This window comes from Tasmannia lanceolata, unplaced genomic scaffold, assembly GCF_043159265.1.
Source record: "Tasmannia lanceolata isolate RefF3 unplaced genomic scaffold, GAP_Taslan_0.1 ptg000019l, whole genome shotgun sequence".
Taxonomy (NCBI): domain Eukaryota; kingdom Viridiplantae; phylum Streptophyta; class Magnoliopsida; order Canellales; family Winteraceae; genus Tasmannia; species Tasmannia lanceolata.
In genome coordinates this window covers 26257981-26276779 of record NW_027518696.1, presented here as the reverse complement: position 1 = coordinate 26276779, position 18799 = coordinate 26257981, and the positions used below count along the sequence as shown (strand labels likewise).

The 18799-nt window shown below is 41.9% G+C and overlaps 1 protein-coding gene across 1 annotated transcript in view; it reads left to right on the top strand.

The window, feature by feature from the left end:
• The window catches only part of LOC143852743 (S-adenosyl-L-methionine-dependent methyltransferases superfamily protein), a 58119-nt gene extending 40419 nt beyond the window's left edge, over positions 1 to 17700 (top strand). Inside the window, exon 8 of the mRNA XM_077362319.1 lies at positions 17330 to 17700. Within this exon, the coding sequence (XP_077218434.1) occupies positions 17330 to 17517 (188 nt within the window). The 3' untranslated portion in view covers positions 17518 to 17700. The remainder of the gene's footprint in view (positions 1 to 17329) is intronic.
• The last annotated feature ends 1099 nt before the right edge of the window (positions 17701 to 18799 follow it).

The following is an 18799-nucleotide window of genomic DNA, read 5'->3' as shown; positions in this document are numbered from 1 at the left end:
TACTTGAAACCAGTACTTGATGCGATCCTAGAGGGTCCCCATACATCTGAATGGACTAAATGGAAAGGACTAGAGACTCGACTAACGACTCAGGAAGGAAAAGACACACGATGGTGCTTCCCGAGTTCACAGGACTCGCACTGAAAAGATGAAAGTGTAGCAGGAACAAGAGACGTCTGCTGGAGCCGTTGAAGAGTAGGGTGGCTAAGGCGACAATGCCACTGAAAGGCATCGACAGAACTATGTATGGCAGCAGGCGGTAGTCGACAGTCAAGACGGTAGAGTTCATTCACCTCACGACCCGACCGAATCGTCTTCCCATTCGAGAGATCTTGAAACAAACAATAAGAAGGGTGAAATGAGATGGAGCAATTTAGTGATTGAGTAATCTGACTAACAGAAAGTAGATTAAAAGGTGACTTAGGGGCACATAAAACAAAAGACAGTGGAAGAGTAGGACAGAGGAAATAATACCAACACCTGTGATGGGTGTAGTGGTCCCATCAGCAAGAGTAATGGACTGTGAATTTGAAGGAAATGAGCGAAAGGAGGTAAGCTGAGTAGGGTTATCGGTCGTGTGGTTCGAGGCTCCCGAGTCAATAATCTAGGACTCAGAGCTAGAGAGTAGGGTAGTGGGTGAACTACCTGGCTGTGCAAAGCTTGCAGTGGGAGGTCGGGCACTCAAGCGAAGGCGCTCTAGCTCCGCATAATTAGTGCGCGTGAAGGTGAATGTATCATCAATAGGTGCAGTAGCTAGAATGGATGAGGTGCTAGATGGCTCAGAAGGAGTAGCAGTAGTCGAGTGCGCCGAGTGAGATTGATGAAGCTCGCGATGAAGAGTATAACATGTGGCCCTCCTGCTGACAATGAGTAACAAAAAGGACAGCTATGGCCACTACCAACACGTCCACCGCCACGACCGCGTCCTCGACCTCGGCCAAAGGAGTGTCCACCACGGACCGAACGATTACTCCCATCATAGGCGGCCAAAGCAGAAGTGTTAGAAAAATGACCGGTGTAGTCTCGCTAGCTGGGCACGGGAATAGACCTCAATAAGAGACGGTATAGACCCAGAACCAATGATCTGATGACGAAGATTGGTAAACTCGGGACCCAAACTATCAAGGTAGTGAACCACACGAAGCTGATCCCGCTGACGTCGAAGAACTGAAATGTCCGAAGTAAGAGGCATACAAACATCGAGCTGTTGCAAGACTCATGCCACCACAACGAAGATGCATCCATTCAGAATACGTGGCATAGATACGTGTGAGGTTATCAACCCCGGAGTAGAGCAGAGTGGTATGATCCCAGATCTGCTTTGAGGTGGGGAGAAGCATCATCATGGCAGCAATAGATGGCGTCATGCTCTGCCATAAAAGTGTGCGAATCAAAGCATCCTCTTGCTCCCAACGAGCATAAGTGGGATCCTTAGCAGAGAGGATCCTGACGACTAAGACTAACCTTGTCCCTGGCAAGAAGGTACGTCTCAACAGCTACCTTCCAAGACAAATAGTTGGTTCCATCTAGTTTGACAGTACTCATTTGGGAAATGAGCCCTCCACATGAGACATATGTAGTAGACGAGGATGTCGAAGGTGTGGGTGTGGGACGAGCATTAGTGCCCGAACCAATAGTGGGATCCACAATGACCAGGGGGGGGGGATCCATGACGACAACAGATGACTAGGAGAAATATATACCCACACGATCAGAAAAATACAGTGAGGAAGGTAAGCGTGGAAACAAGTCAAGAGGAAAAATATCATACGGCGGCTCTGATGACGAAGAACAGGCGTAAGTAGAGAGCCATAGATGTCGAGGATCGGAGCCGCGAATAAGGGGAGAGAATCACAGAAAAGGATCTAAGGCATATGATAGGGTTTTTTTTTTTGTGTGTTATATGGGGTATGGGTGGTATTAGGGTTAGGGTTAGAAAATCCAAAAAGGAAATAAGAGGGATAGGGTTAGGGTCACGGGATGAGGGAAGGGACGGGGGGGATGTTACAGGAAAGAGGGGAGGGGCAGGGAGACTCGTGGGATTGGGGGGAGGTGTCGCGGGTGAGAGGAAAGGGGGGATTTTGTTTTACTTATACCTAGATACACATGCACAGGGGGTTGGGCATATAGATCAATGGTTGAGGCTTTGTATCTCAATAGGTTCAACCCCACCTTACCTACCAAAAAAAAGAAAGAAAAAGAGATACACATTCACAGATATATAAATGTATACGATATACCGTCTCAAAAAAAAAAGAAGATATATAAATGTATACGATATAGCCTTCTTTAATTCATTTTTTAAAACCAAAATGGATTAAACCTGTTTTATTCATTCAATATAATTTTTGCGGTTTTATTTATTTGACCTTTTTATGACATTTTTTAACCAATGCCACATTAAACCCAAACTTTTTTCCATCTTTGTTGTTTTTTTTATTTCGCATCATGTTTTGCTAACTATGATCTCAACATGCTTAGCAATGTTGAGATTGGTGCTGTAGTTCGGTATTTTGGTTGCGATATACATTGGATCCGTTGCCAATGGCGAAGGCACCTCCCATAGCAGAGTCGCTAGCGCCATGTTAAACTATGGGTAGGGCACCTTGGGATCCATTGGAGGGGCACCCTGGGATCCATTGCCAGGGCCAAAGTGTCCTCCTTGCTTTTTCGGGGAAAAAAAATCAGTATGGAATCTACATTTTTAGATTATTTTTTACAGCCAGTTGATGTCTCTTTGAGTGAAGGGGCTCTCCCTGTCACATATTAGCATGTCAGCGGGACTTCGGTTAGGGTTGCCCGTCCTGGCTTCAAGAGATTTTTTTTCCCATTCTCTTGTATATTAACTCCTTAGATAGGGATTTTTTTTTGGTTGGTAAGCTGGGATTGAACCCCCCAACCTCAAGGTCAAAGAGCAAAGCCTTTACGATTGAGCTAGCGGCTCAACCCCTAGCTGTTTGTGCTCTTGATTGTAATATCTTTCTTTTGTATATTAATACACCGATAAGCCAAACCCAGCTTACCTATAAAAAAAAAAAACTTTAAATGGGGGTATTTTTGTCATTTCGGACCGAAATTTCTGATTTTGGTCGAAATTTAAAACCTTGCATCTTATTGGAAGAGCGGACACGACATATTAACAAGTGAGATAAGAACTCTGATTGATGGGATTTTTGCAACAGGAGAGAACGTGTCTGTATAATCAATTCCCACGTTTGTTTGTATCCTTTTTCCACCAGGCTTGCCTTCAGTCTCACCATGGTACTATCTGGTAAACATTTCACTTTGAAACTTACAGTCTACTACCTGAGCCCCATGAGGAAGGGAAACCAACTGCCATGGATGATTAATTTGCAAAGCATCCATCCAGCATTCATCACTGCTCTCCAACCAGGATGTGCTAAAGCCCCTGCAACTGTACGAGGTATAGAGACAGAGGAAACAGATGACAAAAAAGAACTAAAAGTAGATGACATTCGAGCATAAGAAGACAGAGGAAACATATCACAAAAAAGAACTAAAAGTAGATGGCATTCGAGCATAAGAAACCACATCAGAAATAAAGTGCTGTGTAGAATGAGAACGTGTGTGAGATGACACAGGAGCATCATCAGCCACAGGCGATGAAACAATTACCTTAGGAGTAGTTAGTGGATCAGCGGGTTGTGGAGGAGGTGGCACATGATGGGCCATCGGCACATGTGGATAATGTAGCCTGTCGAGGTCGTCGGGAATAAGTTTTAACTTCAGGCGATGAAGAGGATACATGAGGAACAAGAGCAAGTAGCGGAAGTGGAAGTACATGTAAGGATGGTGTAAAAGGCTCCGTAAAGTAGGGTGTGTTCTCGAGGACTATAGCACCTTTAGCCTTTCTGAGTGCGAGAATAGCCAATGAAGATACACTTGATGGCATGTGGAGCAAGCTCATCGAGGCCAAGTGCTAGATTATGAAAGAAACGTGTGCAACAAAACACTCTGGAAACTAAAGGAAAGGGATTCCCCGACCGATGTAAAATGGAAAATGGTGACCTATTTTGGAGGACAGAGGAGGGTAGACGGTTCGCTACAAAACATGAAGTAAGAACAGCGTCAGGCCCAGTAAATCTTTGGAACATGCATATGGAATAAGAGAGTGCGTGTCATATCTACTAAATATCTAAGCTTACTCTTAGCAACACCATTTTGCTGAGAAGTATGGGTACATGATGATTGATGTAAAATGCCATGACTAGAGAGAGAATGCTGAAATCCACTAGAAGTAGAAAATATTCACGGGCATTATCTGTTCTCAAGCACTTTATGGAACAAGAGTACCGTGTAGATATCTCGGCATAAAAGGAACAAAACACATTAAAAACTAATGATATTTTATTTCATATAACCAAGTCATTCGTGAATAATCATCTGCAAATACAATAAAATAATGATGTCCAAATAATGAAGGAGTTCTACAGGGACCCAAAATATTCGAATGAACAAGCTCAAATGGACTAGACACATGACTGACTAACCTAGACGGAAGGGAAACACGATGGTGTTTTCAATACTGACACGACTCACACTGAAAAGAACTAATAGGGCAAGACACGATGAAGGAATGCTGAAGGCGATCCACTGGAGGGTGACTAAGGCGACAATGCTAGATGAATGAATCAACAGAAGCGCTCAAGGCCAAGAATGAAGGTGCACTGTCAAAGTAGTATATGCCATTTGCCTCATGGCCCTAGCCAATCCTCCTCTTAGTCGTAAGTTCCTGAAAGACACAATAGGATGGAAAAAATGTTACAGAACATTGTAGATGGCGATTAATTTGACTAACAGAAAGTAAACTATAAGAAAAACCGGGAACACATAAGATAGAAGAAAGAGAAAAATCAGGGCCAAGTGCTGTGTATCCTGTACCAGAAATAAGACATCTCGTTCCATTTTCCAGGGTGACAGAAGTACTGGCAAAATTAGGCGCAACGGAACTAAGACTATTGTTATCAGTCATATGATGAGAGGCCCTAGAGTAAATAAGCCAAGAATTGGAACGGCTAAGAGAGCAGGATGGGGTGCTACCTTAGCAACAACGGCAATGACTGAACTTCCCTGAGCTTGTGAGAGGAAAAGAGCCTCATATGCAGTGTGTGAAATAACTAGTGTGTCGGAAGGAGTAAGCTGCGAGGGCCTCAGCGGAGGTAGAAGTAGGCACTTCAGAAAGATGATGAGCATCATGAGAGGGTTGCAGCTTTGGATGTAAATCGTCGCAAAAGTCTACAGTATGACCCTCATAGCCACATGTGTACAGTAACATGATCCACGACCACCAATTCCGCAGCCTCCCCCTGAATCTCTATAACCACGACCACGACCACGGCTGCCACGTTTACCACGACCTGAACCAGTATGCACTGCAAGATCTGAACGCTCGACGGAGGAATCATTAGGAACCTCTATCCCCATAGCACGCTGAACATGAGAGAATGTCTCTATGAGGGACGATTAATAATCCTGCTCGATAATCTGCTGGTGAATCAGTAAAAAATCACCGCCCAAACCATCTAGGGACTAAACAACCCTCAAGTCACTTTTTTGCTTGGCTAAGACGTCGGGATCAATAGAGAAGGGCTGGAATGTGTCAAGTTGCCCACAAAGGTGAACAAACTCGGAATAGTAATCAGATACCGCACGATCACTACGCTTTAGATGTCGTAGAGCCGAGTAAGTGTCAGAAATCCGCTTCAGATTGTTATCACCTGAATACAATGTTTTAGCATGATCCCAGATCTCTTTGGCCGTGTCAAGGAACATCATGTGTTCTGCAATGAAAGAGGAGATTCTGAATGTGTGCATCCTCCTGCTGCCGTTGAACATATTCCTTACTTTCTAATGATGGAGGAGCCAATGTAAAATAACTTGTTTCCCCTTGGGCTTTAACGTAGATCTGAATAGATCGAGACCACGCAGGATAGTTCTTGCCATTCAATTTGATCGAAGTCATCGGAACCACATGGAGGGTCGTAGAAGACCCAGGAGTCACTGTGGAGGAGGAAGGGGTCGTCATACCGAATTTCCACAACTACTACAAATAGCACGAAGAATCTACATATCACCAACCACCACTGAAACTAATCAACTATCAAACCGCATAAAACCCACCAACAACTCTATGAAATCCAACAAGAGGGCAGCAAACCATCAACCAGCCCCACATCTACTACTAACATAATATCAATGATGAACTTCACTGAAAAGCAAGCCACCAACAACAAACCAATATCACCAACAACCCAACAACGACCACCAATATCACTAAATCCAACAATGAACCAATGACAAACATCACCAACAACTGATCACCACCAAATCACAAATAGGCTACCAACAAAGAACATTCACAGATGCTCTCTCACACATTAATACACGGTTCCGGGATAGAAATGGGCAACAACTCCACAAACATCCACCACCAACAAAGAAAAGCACCAGACAATTGCCCGAAACCAGCCACGAGATGATAAAGATCGAAGAATAGGTGTTTAGAACATTAAGACAAAGAGATGGAAGTAAATTAAAGTAAGTTTAGGGGTTGATTTCTATTGAAGAATGGGTTAGGGTTAGTATTAGAGGGTTTAAGGTAGGTTTAATGGTGGTACAACAAGCTTAGGATAGAAGGCGTGGGGAAATAGCGGGTCGCGAGTGGTAAAAATCCAAAGAAAAGGTGTTCTGGGAGGGTATGGCTCTGTTTGGGTGGGAATAATAAGGTGCAAGTGGGCTGGAGGGGATAACAAAAACTTTTGGGTGGTGCGCATTAGGGTTTGGATGATGCGACTAGGGTTTAGGGGTGCGATCAGGATTTGGATGATGTAAAATCACAAAGAAATGGGTTTCTAGGGCATGCACATATATATTTGGGGTTTCTAGGGTATGCGATATATTTTGGGTTTGTAGGGTGCGCATATATGTTTTGGGGATTGTGGATTTGATGTCTGTCACTTCTGGTGGTGGTGGTTATGGGTTTGGGAATTTAGGGATTTGAATTTGGAGATTTGGAAAGAGTCCAGCTAGGGTTAGGGGTAGGTTAGGAAGTAGAAATTGTATCTTCACCTTCATGGAGGGAATTCTTGATCTTCAACCCGATGCTCTGATAGCATGTTACATTATACAATGATGATTAGTAGAGATGAAGAAGTGAAGGAGATACGAGAGAATATGGAGAAGGTGTGAATGAGAGAGTTTGTCGTCTCTCTTTCCCACACGAAATATGATATATTTATATATGGTGACATAGGGTTGCATAAAATGACCAAACTAACCCCACGTACTAGGGGGTGGGGAACGGGTGTTACAAAAGATAAAGGTATTAGAACGGAAGACTATATGGGTTGTTAACCAGTTTATAACGGGTTGACGAGAGAGGGAAGATGAAAAGAAACAAGGCTTCCTTCTGTGAAAGAAGTGAACACCGATGAATAGTGGGGAATAGGTAGACGAATATGTAAGAGAAACAATAGCCGGATATGAAGAAAATGGCATGCGAAAATAAAATTAAAAGAGATTTCTTACCGATCACGATCCCATTTGATCTGTTACCGAACTCCTAAGAGAACTCGGTTGATCTCTCCTCAAGGCCGTTTTGACCCAACGGCGGTGAACTCCTTCCTGTGCCTTACTAGTCACGACGAGGCTCAACACACCAGGCAACTGTGCAAATGGAAAAGAAAAGGCAGTAACTTTTTGTGGCGCTAGTCAATAATCCTAGTTATTCAATAAAGGGAATTGTGCAAATAGGAAGGTTAATATCGTACTAAGATGTGCAGATAGGAAGGTTACTATCGTACTGCGATCATTGGATTTAAACCTCGATGAAATAACTTCTTATTACTGACAACAAGTTTGATGAACATGGTTAATGGCTAGGCCATACCAATCATACTAAGTTTTGATGGTACCAAAATGGACTTATTTTATAAACTTTTGTAACGGTTATCAAATTTGTTAAAAACAACAAAAGAAACCAAAACATAAAACAGAAATTACAGGGTTTGACGAAATACCAGGATTCTGTGTTGCAAGGATTCTTTGTCCCCTTATGCCGAATTCGTGCTGACACGTCTCCCCACGCTAATCGGACATGGATTCACGTGGGACACACCCAGATTCTTGGCATAGCCGTGTCCCGAACGAATCCTATTTTTTCGGGCGAATTTGATTCATCATTATCTCTTTTAAAATGCGAATCCTGTATATTTTCCCTTTAAACATGTTTCCTTAACTTTTTTTATATGAAAGCACAACCCGTACTCTTTTAATAAAAATCCTAGCACCTCGAACCTTGAACATCAACCCCCTTCCTTCCCTCTTCTTCGACTCTTTTAATAAAAACTCTAAGGCCTCAACCCTTCATCCTCAAAATTTATATATATATCTAAATTTTTTTTTAAAAATAATTTATTTTTATTTTTTAAAATTTTATTTTATTTTAAATTACTGAATCCGAATCCTAATTTTTGTGGTTTGCAGAATCCGACACCTCGAATCCGTGTCGGATCCTGACACACGAATCCGAATCCGAATCCATGCAACGTATCCAGGATTTGATGAAAAGATTTGTGCATGGTGGAACGAGGTGCATGTTGAAGGGTGGAAAGGTTTTATCTTCTGCAAGAAGCTAAAAGCTCTAAAGCAAAAAATTCGTGAATGGCAAAAATCTGAGGATGATGCTAAGAACCGTAGAAAAGATGAACTTATGTTTATGCTACAAAATCTGGAAATCAAAGAAGAAAGCACACAACTAAAGACAGATGAAAAATTGGAAAGGCTACGGCTTATGGAGTGTTAACTAACCAACTTCTCCAAAAGCTTAAGCTATTGGAGACGGGCGTTATTTATCTTTTATACTTTAACACTCCCCCACACGTGTGGCCCACATGGCAAACACGTGGCACATGTGGTCCCACTTTGGGCCGACCATCGCATGTGGATTTTTGCTATCCAAGAGGTTTGAACTTGAGACCTATGGCTCTGATACCATGTTACATTACCAACTTCGAGTTCAAACCTCCCGGATAGCAAAAATCCACATGTGATGGTCGGCCCAAAGTGGGACCACATGTGCCACGTGTTTGCCATGTGGGCCACACGTGCGGGGGAGTGTTAAAGTATAAAAGATAAATAACGCCTCTCTCCAACAGCTTAAGCTTTTGGAGAAGTTGGTAAGTCATGTTAGAAATGAGGTTAGGATTAGAGAAAGAGAGGAAGAAGAAGAGGAGTGAAAGATGGAGAGTCTCCACTAGGGAGCGCTCTACACACATACAATGTATATATAGGCCCAAATAGGGCAAGTGAGTACAAAGACTACAATACCCTCTATACTAGAGGTAATGACTAAACTACTCTACAACATGTTATTCAACACTCCCCCCTCAAGCTGGAGTGTATATACTAGGGGAACTCCAGCTTGGTACAAAGGAGATTGCAACAACTAAAAATAACAAAAAGTACAATAAGCTCATACACACATCCAGCTTGGTATAACACTCCTCAAGCTGGTGTGGTAAATACATAATGAAATCATAATACTAAAAATGACAGCAATGGCCACAATAAAACAACATCGAGATCAATGTCCATCAAAAAGAGCAGCTCCCCTGAAATAGCACAACAGCGAGAGCGATCAAACAGGGCCTCTCCCTGAATGAGAGCACAACAAACAGATCCACCTATCGAGAGCAATGGAGGTGCCATGGCAAGAACAACTACAATCCAACAAGCAAAAGGGGCACACCAAAGGTGCGCACAACGAACATTGGCGAAGCAGCATAACGCCTAGTGAAGAGGATAACAACCAATGGGGAAACCATCAGAGACAAGGTCAACGGGGAAACTGTCGCCTGGAGAGAAGGGATAAAGAGAAAAAGGATAACCAACTAACGATGGTGAAACCATCCTCTCAAGACTAGGTCGACGGCATTAACATTGTTGTCTGAATAGAGAAGAAGATAGGAAGAGGATAACTAACCAGCGATGAGCAAACTATCGTTTGGTGACAAGGTCGACGGCATGAACATTGTCGCCTGAAGATAAGAAGAGGAAGATAACCAACCAACGATGGGGACACCATCGCCTGGAGACAAGGTCGACGGGATGAACATCGTCGCCTGAAAAGAGCCGACCAACGATGGGGAAACCATCGCCCGGAAAAGAGAGGTCGACAGAAAAAGACCATCGCCAGTCAGAGAGCCAACTAACGATGGATATGGAAGCCATCGCTCGGAAAAGGAGGGAGAAGATAACCAACCAACAATAGGGAAACCATCGTCTAGAAAGAAGGTCGACGGCATAAACATCGTCGCCTAATGAGAGGTCGACAGAAAAAGACCGTTGTCTGTAAGAGAGCTGACCAACATTGGATATGGAAGCTATCGCCTGGAAAAGAGGGGATAAGGCATAAAGCTGAGAAGATATAGACTGACTAAGGAGCACAACAACACTCCCCCTCGTGCGAAACTACATGAACCTAGAGTTGACTAGACAATGAGGACAATATCAAGACAAACGAAGAGGTAAGGCATAAAGCCGGACAACACGAAGAGACATGAAAACAAGAAAGACGATAATAATCACCAAAGGGACAAACAAATAACATAAAGAGAAGACGATAACACTCTCCCTCAAGAAAAGACAACATAACAACATAGCAAAACTCCCTCAAGAAGACAACAATAGTACGACACTCCACCAAGAAAAGACACAAAGAACTACATGAGAACAACATGAGAACACTCCCCCTCAAGTTGAAGGTCAAATACCTTTGACTTGCAATAAAAATAAAAAAAAGACAAGCAAAACACCACACCTCTCTCGGACATTTCATCGAATACTTGGTGTGCACCTTGAAGAAGACAAAGAAACGAAGAGAAACAAGGCACTACACTTTTAGACATTTGAGCAAACACTTGGTGTGCACCTTGAAGAATTACATAAAAGACAGAAATCAATACATAGAAGACAATGTAAAGAAAGAGATAACATCAACACAAAAAAATAAGAGAACCACAATAAACAATACAAGATAACAAGAAAAACAATACAAGACAATATTCCCCCTCAAGTTGAGGCCAAAGGCCTTCAACTTGAAACAAAAAGAAGACTTTCAAGGCACAAAACCCCTTTGAGACATTTTATCAAACACTTGGTGCGTACCTTGGAGAGAAAGACAAAAGACATGAAATACAACAAATATAGATGGGGAAAAACAAAATAAGGATGAAAGACAAGAAGACAACACTCCATACGGCAACCCAAACAAGAGAAAGAGAGTAAATATGGCCGAGGAAAATAGACTTGCCGAGAGAGAAACGACGACACTGAAAATACCGAGAGAGATTTTAGGGGTTTGAAACAACAATAGAGAAATACAAGAGAGACGGTAGAGGAGAGAGATCATAGGGAAGATTTGAGATGACACTATAAGGAGATAAAGAGAGAAAAACAAGATACGAGAGAAAGAGATGATGGCATAGAGCGAGATAAACTCTTCTTCTTTCCTTCTTGAAGGACCAGCCCATTGGCTCTGATACCATGTTAACTTACCAACTTCTCCAAAAGCTTAAGCTGTTGGAGAAAGGCGTTATTTATCTTTTATACTTTAACATGGAGGAACATGAAGAAATATTACGAAGAGAGGAGATTCGGTGGAGACAAAAATCGCGCGCTCTTCGGGCTGAAAGAGGGGGATTGCAATTCAAAATTTTTCCACAGGATGGCAAATATACGCAAACCTATCAAATTTTGGTGGAATAAACAAGAGTATGAATGGCGACCCAAAATTGACGGTATGGAGTTTCCTTCGATTTCTCAATCACAGGCCATACACATGGAAAGAAGCTTCTCGGAGGAAGAAGTCGAAAGAGCAATCATTTTGATGGAAACAGATAAGGTGCCCGGACCAGACGGTTTTCCAATGGATTTCTATCAAAACTATTGGGGAACCATTAAGAATGATGTAATGGGATTTGTTCATGAGTTCCATCAGCCTGGCATACTGAATTAGGAGGCAAATACTACTTTTATAACTCTCTACTCCCCAAGAGAAATGGGATCATTGGACTCAAGGATTTCCATCCGATCAGCCTAATTCACAGCGTGTCAAAGATTATCTCCAAAATACTGTCACGACGGCTTAAAGTTGTAATGGGGGACCTGATATCGAAATTTCAAGGTGCGTTCGTTGAAAGAAGACAAATCCTGGATGGGATGCTTATTGCTAATGAAGTCATAGATTCAGTCGAGAAATGGAAAAAGTGGGCTTCTTATAAAGATCGATATTGAGAAGGCATACGATCATGTCGATTGGGAGGTTCTGGACTTCGGGCAACAGAAAATGGGGTTTGGGTCGATATGGAAAAAATGGATTAGGTCTTCTATTTCATCGTCATCATTCTTGGTCCTGTTTAATGGGACAGCGGAGGGATATTACAAAAACAGCAGAGGACTGAGACAGGGTGACCCACTTTCGCTGTATCTATTTATAATGGTGGTGGAGATTCTGAGCTTGATGATTTCTAGAGCTGAAACAAGAGGTTACATTAAAGGTTTGAAAACAAGTAACGACTCTGACGCAGTTTCTCACCTTCAATTTGCAGACGACACAGTGATATTTATTGAGGATGATGAGACATTTGTTCGGAATGTAAGAAGGGTGTTCAGATGGTCCGAAATCGTATCTGGATTAAAAATCAACTTCTCCAAAAGCGTAATGGCTGGAATTAACCTGCAAGAAGACACAATGAAGAAATATGCTGCAATTATCGGATGTGATTATGGTAATATACCTATTACATATTTGGGTTTTCCTCTGGATATGGAATTCCGTCGACTGCGCTATGGGATCCAGTGGTGGAGGATAGAAAGGAAACTTGCCACATGGAAGAAAAGGTACATTTCGTTTGGTGGTAGGATCACGTTAATTAAGGCCGCGCTAGCCAATATGCCAGTGTATTTCATGTCCCTTTTCAAAATTCCAACTAAGGCCGCTCAAAGAATAAAAAAACTGCAGAGAGATTTCCTGTGGGAAGCACTTAATGAACTGGAATAGGGTGTCCAAATTGAAGAAACATGGGGGACTTGGAATCGGAAGACTGAGGTTGCGAAACAAGTCTTTAATGGGAAAGTGGCTATGGCGGTAAGGCACTGAAAAAGAGGCTCTCTGGCATTGTGTAATCAGGAATAAATAATGGGAAGCTTTGGGGTGAATGGAATGCTAGGACTCCGGCAGCCGTTAAGGGGTCGGGAGCATGGCGGTCAATTTGCTCATCAAAGGAAGAATTTGAAGCACTGGTACGTTTCAGAGTGGGTAGGGGCAACGAAGTACATTTCTGGATGGATTTATGGGTGGGGGAGAAGCGGCTAAGGGATGCCTTTCCTAATCTGTTTATTCTTGCTATCAATACTGAAGCCAAAGTATCTGACTATATGGTGCGGGACGTGGAAGATGGGCAGATATTTTGAGACATCAGGCTTCGAAGAGACTTAAAGGACGATGAAATCGTTAATTTTGCATCACTCCTTGCTTTCTCAATTCCCATTATTGCTCTCCATTTGAACTAGATGAAAGAGTATGGATACCCTAAACGCATGGTGAGTTCTCCGTAAAATCTTTTTTCTCGTCATTGAATGACAATAGCAAAAAAGCATCGCGGAGAGCTCGCATTTGGAAATCTTGGCTCCACCAAGAGTTATAGCCTTCGCATGGACGGTAGTACACAAAGGAATCAACACCTGTGAGTCTGTGACTGACTCGAGGAGAAAATTTCATATGGCTAGCAGGTGTGTTTTGTTCAAGCAGGCGGAGGAGACCCTTGATCATCTTCTTCTTCAGTGCCTGATCACATTCCGGATTTGGACAGGTATGCTAAACTCATTCGGTGTGGCCTGGGTGTTTCCAAAATCTATTGGTAGGGTCTTGCTCGATTGGTCTGGTGGTGTTTTTGGGGAAACTGGTCAGATAATGTGGGAACTTCTCCCATATGTTCTCATATGGAACATATGGAAGGAAGGAGAGGAACAATCAGATCTTTGGCGACAAGGAAATTTTTTTTGGAAAGGATTAGTATTGAAGTGAAGATCGAGTTAATCACATAGATTGTAGAGGGGTCTCGTACTCTCGTATGAGCTGGTGGAAATATTGAGGAATTGGAGGGCGGTTATATGGGAAAGGAAATTCGTGTCTAAGATCACTCCCAAATGGGAGGCTCCACCGATGGGATGGATGAAGCTGAATTTTGATGGAAGCTCAATAGGTAACCCTGGAAAGGCTGGAATTGGTGGTGTAATACGGGATGTGAGTGGAAGAATTGTGATGTCATATTCGGGACCGGTGGGAATTTGCGACGCAAATGATGCCAAGCTTAGAGCTCTACTGTTTGGGCTTAAATGGTTCTCAAGTATATTTCCAAACCACTTATCGTGGAGGGAGACTCATAACACGATAGCATAGGCAGAGGATGATACGAAAGAACCTTGGCGGCTTCACAATTACATTGCAGAAATCAAGGATTTGGTACGACTGATCCGCCCAAAAATTGAGCATCAAAGGCGTACGGCAAATGAAACGGCAGATGGATTGGCAAAACAAGGAGTATTGCTGGCATCGATGTCTATCAACATTCCACTGCCAGTTATGAGGAATGGAGATGGATTGGGTTACTAATTTGTTATTTTTCCATTCACAGCGATGTAATCCTTGCGGGACACATGTGCCCATATACTGTTTTGGGGGACACCTTGTCCCCTTTTGTATTTATATGGGTTAGTAAAAGTCAATTTTCAAAAAATAAATAAATAAAAATAAAACAGAAATTACACGGGGCAGAGATTGTCCCACAAACAAAAGGTCCCTCCCAACTCCCCCTTGGCAAGTCAGCCATATCATTAGCAATGCGGGGTATGTGGGTTTCATTACATACAATACACAAATCCTTTATATCGTTGATAATACCATACAGATGCCAAGGCACAATCAATTTTCCAGTTGGCGAGGATACAACATTTCTGGAATCTCCTTTGATGTCAAGCAGAGGGGGAGGGGAGGGGAGGGAGCTTCTTTGTTTGTGGGGCAATCTCTGGCCCCTGGAATCTCCTTCGATTTTTCTCGACAGTGGCACAAATAAACTGTTCGTGAGATTCTTCAATCTGGTCCAGTTCAAATCATTCAAAATCTTTGCCATCTTATTCTTGCTTGTCCCTTATTCCTGCAGAATTACACAACAATACAGGTGGGGTCAAGTGGTTTGCTGATACAAACCAGTCATCTTCTGGGCCGTACATTGGGTCGGTCACATGCCAAAATCTCCTGCACCAGAAAATCTTAACCTATGATTTGGCCGACACACGTGTCGTGTCGTGTCTGACACGCCACCCGTGTCCACATGTGTCGACACTCCTTTTGACACTTCTAAGCTATGAAGCACGGATACGGGTACGGGGTGCGGGTACGACACAACACGGGTACGTGATTTGCCAAAAAAACCGGGTGCGGGTACGTTGGGGTACGCTGAATATAATAATATATTTTAATATTTTATTGGGAAAGGTGTGCGTACTCGGTCGAGTAGATAAGCTTATCTACTCGGTCGGGTTAAAAACAGTGGGGCCCATATTTTTGGGGTGATCCAAACCATTCATTTGAAAGGCCCTTACCTAGATAGGGTTTCCACAAAAAATCAGCCCCATAGGATCGTCCTAACCCATGCAACAGTGGAGGGAAAAATGGGGAAAAATGGACAAACACAGCTTGTCCACAAATCTGCCCATTTTTCCCTCCACTGTTGGATGGGTTAGGATGATCCTATGGGGCTGATTTTTTGTGGACACCCTATCTAGGTAAGGGCCTTTCAAATGAATGGTTTGGATCACCCCAAAAATGCCCCCACTGTTTTTAACCCGACCGAGTAGATAAGCTTATCTACTCGACCGAGTACGCACACCTTTCCCTATTTTATTATATATTTATAAAAATTAAAAAAAAAAATTGTAGAGCAATCAAATAACAATAACATCACCGAAATGGAAAATTCTAATATTACTCTTCATTTCATAAGTGATTAAGTTCCATATTTCATGACATGAGGCATCAATACATCATTCATTAGAAAAAAAAGTCTGTCACCAGTGAGTTGACCAGTGCCTGACAAGATGAATAATTTTTAGAGACCAAATTATGAGATTTTTTTTACCGGACTTTTGGGATTTAATAATGTTTGGAAACGATAGATTTTATGAATTTTTAAAATTTGAAAAATAGCCCACCGTTTGAAAGTTAAGAAAGTTAAAATTTTGATCCAACCCTTTTTCTTTGAATTTTGTACTAGAACAGGAGAGTTGACTTTTTTTCCTTTTAGATTTGGGTCTTGAAACTATTTTTAATAAATCCAAATAGGGGGTATTCCGTTATTTACAAGTAAATCTTAAGTAAATGGATTACATGCAAATACCGAGTACAGGAAAGTAGAGAGAAGTACAGGAGAGGAAAGAGAAGCAGCAGGAAGAAGCAGGACGTGTCGGGTACGTGTGGTGCGCACCCGACACGCAGCCAACCACCAAAACTAGTTTTTTTTTTTCTTTTTAAAATGGGGTACGTACCCCGGACATACCCGCACACCATACGTGTCGGGTGCGGGTGCGGGTGCGGGAGCCTCGGGAGAGCACCCGTGCTTCCTAGCTTCTAAGTGTACTGCTAGAACTGTCAATAACTTTATATGTATGTATGTGAATGAGTGTAACACTATTTCTAGATTTTTGGGGTTGCCATGTTAGATCCACAATATCCGTGTCGAAACTCGGCACACGAATCTGTGTCCACAAATCATGATTATATGTACTTTCTATTTTAGGCGTGTCCCCGTCTCTAAATTTTGGTAGTTCGCCGTGTCCGACACTGTGTCCGTGTCAACACGCGACACTCGTGTCCATGTCCACAAATCATAGATCTTAACCCTTCAATTTCTGGTGTCTTTAAACTGTTGCGTTCTGTCTGAACTGCCTGTTTACAAATAAATGGTTTGAATCATTGAGAAACTTTTCCCTATCTGCTCTTCTGCCATTACATTTCTTTGGAAAAAACCGGACTCCAGACACCATGTGGTTCATTTTTCCCTCATTTAGAAATATTCCTATATGTTTTTAGTGTATTTCATACAAGCTGATATGATCCACTGACCTTGTTAAGATATAGCATAACAGTAATAACAACTGAACAAGGGTGGTTGATCACAAGAACCTATATTTAAACTTGTTTTTGATGCATTGGATGGGTGGCAATGACACGATGAATTGGTTTATGCAGCCAGACCAGGATTCCAAAGGCCAGTAGGTAGTAGTTCGTCGTCAAAGACATTCATGGAACCTGTTCCAATTACAGAGAATGGTCGGCTTCCCGCAGGTTTTGTTTTGGAAGATCCAGATTCTCACTATATTTATGTCTGCAGAAAGATGGATGGAAATATGGGGCTTTCTGAACTGACCATCCAGTGACAGAAAATATTGTATAATTAAAATTAAGAATGGCAACGGACCAAGATGGAATCCTAGTTGGGTTCACATGTCTTTAAGCTCTGCCGGAGGTCAAATTCACCATTATCATTGTTAATAGGATTTTTTTATGCTTGTTTCCGATGGAAATTTCAGATTCAGATTCATAACAAAGCGTTTGTTGTACTGTGGTGCACACTTTTGGGGAGTGAAAAAAAAAAAAAAAAACTCAACACTTCTGTGCATGAAATTTTTGAAAATTTAGCTATCTATTTGTCTACATAAATTTAACTATCCTGATTGGCTGCCTAACTACTCTTTTTCCCTCTGTTGAAGGATAAATATCAGACAGATAATTTTTAATGCTCAGCGAGTTTTACAAATTGCTATTTTCTTTGAAGCCATATTTGCCATCTATAAAGATTGTGATATGGTTTACAAAAGGGTTTTTGGCAAAGAAATTTGTAGGAATTTTCAGGTGTTTTTTTATTATTTTGATTTCAACATACTGTTATATATTTATTGGGCAGGCTGCTGGATAAGTTTAACTTGAAATTATATTGTCCTCTGTTCCCCGATTTTGTTCTGATAATCTTTTATCCACAAAAATAAAGCTCGAGATGAACAGGGAATAGTAAGTCTATCCAAGGATAAAGTAAACCCGGATTACTATTTCCATGGTGAACAGTGTCGGTGGTGTTCTGCTGGTCTCTTTGGTTGATTGTACATACTGTCACATCATTTCAAACCCTCATTTACACCAACTGGATGTGCACAAGCGTATTTTCAGATTTCCTTCAGATTCAATTGATAATTTCCAATTTTCCATAGATGGTAATATTACTTGCTTTGAAATTTCGGGGAAAGCCAATCCACGGCTGACTTTTGCATGAGAGAACATCCACAGAAGCCCACTTAAATTAATAGGACAAAATCTGTTAAAAAGTGAGCATATGTGGCTGCAAAAGTCAGCCGCCAAATGCCTTTCTGTGGAAAGGAATGAATAGATGAATTAAATGGTAAGACAAAATCTGCAGAAAGTGAGGCTGGGGGGCTCTTGCATGCAAAAGTCAGCCACGAATTACCTTTATGTGAAATTTCCTAGCAAATCCCTTTTCTTAATTAAGGATTGGCCTATTTTTAAAAAATCACTATTTTTAGTAAGTAGCTTATAGGAATGCGAGTTTGGTTAGGATTCTTTAGGCCCATTTAAGGCTCCGTGATCGTATTGTTAATGGACTTTTTACTATCATATATATATATATATATATATATATATATATGA